The 3982-nt window shown below is 34.8% G+C and overlaps 1 protein-coding gene across 2 annotated transcripts in view; it reads left to right on the top strand.

The window, feature by feature from the left end:
• Positions 1–3982, top strand: part of LOC108753716 (hemicentin-2) — a 362006-nt gene that overhangs the window by 287167 nt on the left and 70857 nt on the right. For both annotated transcript variants that reach the window (XM_018495572.1, XM_018495573.1), the window contains exon 8: positions 2873–3019. In XM_018495572.1, the coding sequence (XP_018351074.1) occupies positions 2873–3019 (147 nt within the window). The remainder of the gene's footprint in view (positions 1–2872; positions 3020–3982) is intronic.

Below are 3982 nucleotides of genomic sequence, written 5' to 3'. Positions count from 1 at the left end.
TATATATATATGTGTGTGTGTGTGCGTATCACGATAAAAGCTTATACTTTTAACATAGGCACTTGTGTGGTACACGATATACAGAAGATCAGTTTTTGTTCCATGTCGCTACGTCGATTTTTTATGGAGTTACAGCGTTTAGAAAATCCGGTGTGCATACCCATTCATAAAAGATCGCCGTGTGTACACTTTTTGTATGTAATTTGACAGGTGAGCTAATCCGTTACTAAAAAACAGGTGCGAAAACGTGTAGAGTACACGTGCTTTGTAACATGATATGCCGCGTCGAGAGAACCATATACGCTGGTCAACACTGCCACTAGAGCGAAAAATCACACGGGTCAATATAATCGCCAATATCGTTGCACAGAAAATTGCAACGAAATAATCCCGTTCCAAAATTATAACTCTGTCGTTTTTAATGAGCGCAAGACTAGTATTGAATCATTAGTTTGCAAAAGTAATTATCGATTATTAATTATGAAAATAACATATATGCATTTTGTTTAGAGATCTTTCTCTCTCTCTCTCTCTCTCTCTCTCTCTCTCTCTCTTCATCTTTAAAGATATTTTTTCATCGATAATCAGATATCTTCCTGCAAAAAAATTGTAGCGAGATGATGAATTTGGTCTCATTCGAAAATTACAATATGATTCTATTGTTTTTCATGAATACCATATTGTTTATTTCAGACGATTAGTTCACAAAAATAAAATCACAAAAATGAAATTTTGTCCAAAGAATCAATTTTTGTTATGAAAACAGAAATCACTGTGTATGTTTAAATTAATTTATTATTATTTTATGTCATATTTTGTATCTCGAGAGAATTGAAATTTTATACAAATATAATAAATCAACTGTTACTGTTATAATTTTAATAAATTATGGAAATAAAATTGTCAAATTATTGTTATATGAATATAAATTATAATACAACGATAGCATGGAAATTTGTTTAGCAATTTCAAAATCAATTATATTATTAAATGTAGGATATAACATAATGATATCGTCAATAAAGCGGTTAATATATCACATACGATTTGGTGTAACAAATATATTCTAATCTTTTTCTAATTACCGTTAAATATTAACTAATTTTTTTTTTTAATAAAAGAAAAAAATTACTTGGATATTACATAAAAACATGATGATATGTCTTCAATTCAAAATTTATAATTTGTTATAGGAGAAATTTTTCTTTGTTTAATTTTGGCAGAAAATTCTTTGTCCTCCGTTTCAATTTACTTCTAAGTTGGCTTTGTTCATTTCCCGGCCAAATCCCGGCCGAACTTTCCGGAAATGTCGTACGTTTTTTTGGACTTTAAGTCACGGCCTGACCTTATTTCATGCGAAACGGCGCCGCATCTCACGAAGTTCACCAGGGATACTGTACCGTTAACACAATCGAGCTTGGCTTGGCAACGTTAAAGGCGAGCGGTGTCTTTAATAGAATAGCCTCACCACCCTTCCTGTGATTATGGCCGGCCTATATAAAAGTTTCACTACAAAACTCCGTCTGACGATACATGGGATTCACTTCTTCTCTTTTCCGTCTACTCTCTTTCCTTTCCCGATATTCTTCCCGCATTTCTTCCCTTCTCTCTGTAATCCTCTACCTTTCATGAGTGTGTTTTCCGACTATGCTCTTCCTTTATTCCCTGGGGTAGTTCCACATTCGTGAAAGAGGTATACTTTCAAGTAGCCAATCCGACAGCTGCGTCGAATCGGCGGCTTCACTGTAACGAGGTCGATGGCGGAGGAGAGAAGGAATGAGCGGTAATGGTAGATCTAAAATAGTGAAGAAAGAAATAGGCTACAGCTAAATGAAAGTTTGGCGGCAAACGGTAAAAGGAAGGCCAACGAATTGATACTCGCTCTCTCAGAATCACTTTCGCATTTATGAATAAGTCGAATAAATATCCTTTTGGATTTTTCTTTTCGGACATCCTTGCCAGTTCAGTTACTTTTTTTAAATTTGGCGATTATTGTACTTGCATTACTGATAATAATTTTTTAGATATAATAATTAATAATTTTGAAGACTCCTCAATTTTCCTCTTTCCATATTCTTTTTATTTTATTTTTTATCTCTCTCTCTATCTCTCAGATAATTACGAATAAACAAACAGTACGGTAATACAATTTTAAATTACTATCCAAGAGCTTTTAATCACAAAAATGATATGCGTTTCATAATCAGTATAATTGGATTATCTGATGAAGATGGATGACGTTTTAGAAGTGGAACCATTTTGATAATGATATAAGTGAGATAAAATTAACCCGATTTATAATCTCATCTCTATAAAGAAGCAACTTCTTATGATCTAATTATTTTTGTGTCTAATCCATGTTATTATTAATGAGAAATTACATGTCATATTTTACTAAAAAGTCATATTCGCAAACAATTATCATTATACATTCACATAAAAAAGTTAACGTTCTAAATTTATTAAGATAAAGTTTTAAACTTTTAAAAGTTTTTAACTTTTTTAACCTGGCACCTGTCATGGAATTGGAATAGATTCTGGAATTATTTCGTTTTCCCTCGAAAACACAATAGAAATCTAGGGAATTATTGAATAATTCTGATCGGAATCTGTTCCAAATAATTCCATAATACCTGCTTCTTTTTTCCGATGGTTGGCGATTAATTTCGAATAGTTAATTATTAAATAATGCATGTATGGCAATTGTCTATAAAAAATGTCGTGAAATCGTGAACATCGAGAGAAGTCGCTTGCAGCCCACTCGCTCGGCTGATGCGAACTGCGCGACGACGTTAACGTAAATCCGCGGACCGTGCGTACTGTTTCCAGTGCGTTAATTCGTATATCCACCAGCTTTCCGCTTGTGTTTCAGACAATGGACCGCCCCCCGTGGAGCAGAGCGATGACGGATGGTTGAACTTCACAAAAATCACTCGGGCCGAGAGCGGCTGGTACAAGTGTTATACGCGGCATATGCTCGGCATTTTCACCAGCATCGGATATTTTCTCAATGTTCGCTGTGAGTAAATCGTTGTCACGCCACTTTGTCGCTTTCAATAGCGTACGTAGAATTTCCCGCGCATTCGAGCGAAAACGTCAAGTTAATAAATGTATCTCCTTCGACAAAAAGAAAAGAAAGGGTGTTCCCTTGAAAAGAACAATTTTTCACAGCTTAACTTGCTAAATTGAAATTTCTATGATACTTTCAATATTAATTTGTATCTTACGTTTAATAGTTTCTGTAATACAGAACTATTATGGTCAAGAAAACAATAAAAACAAATACTACATAATTTTATATAATTAGAGATATGATTTGATCAGATATTTCATTTATGAATTACTTTTTAAACAGATAGAATGTAAAAATGCAAACATTTTTTAAATAAAATTTGGATTATCAGGAATATATTTAGATCTTATGGAAATAAATTTGTTTGCTAACTCTATTCTGCCAAGTTGTATTTCTGTGTGGACTTCTTGTTTTTAAAATTAGTAAATTATCAAAAAAAAATTAAAATAATATTACGTAATGTTCGAAATATGTATAAAGCGACGATAGCATCGACGAAAGGTAATCACGTCGCAGTGCATCTTTTGGCTGATGCATTGTCTACCCCTTATGCATTTGATAGTGTTCGAAGAGACATTCTCCCTGATTCGGAATGCGAAGGGGGTCGTCGCTGCAGCCAATAACCGGATACCACAGTCATTTGTCAAGGGCGGAAACCACCGAGCCAACCGGAAATTATCCGTGCCCCGTCGTGAAAATTTGCAAATTTCCTACCTAGCCCCATTCCTTCCATCTTGCCATTATAACCAGAGGGCGATGCGCTCCCTGCATCTCAAACCCGCGGCCCTCGTCTCTCTCTCTCTCCCTCTCTTTCCCCATCCTCTTGTCTTCTATCTAGTTCTCTACTCTTCTCTATCACACCCATCTTCTCTCTCTCTCTCTCTCTCTCTCTCTCTCTCTCTCTCTCTC

The sequence above is a fragment of the Trachymyrmex septentrionalis genome, unplaced genomic scaffold (genome assembly GCF_001594115.1).
Source record: "Trachymyrmex septentrionalis isolate Tsep2-gDNA-1 unplaced genomic scaffold, Tsep1.0 scaffold70, whole genome shotgun sequence".
Lineage (NCBI taxonomy): Eukaryota > Metazoa > Arthropoda > Insecta > Hymenoptera > Formicidae > Trachymyrmex > Trachymyrmex septentrionalis.
This window is presented reverse-complemented; position numbering and strand designations above follow the sequence as displayed.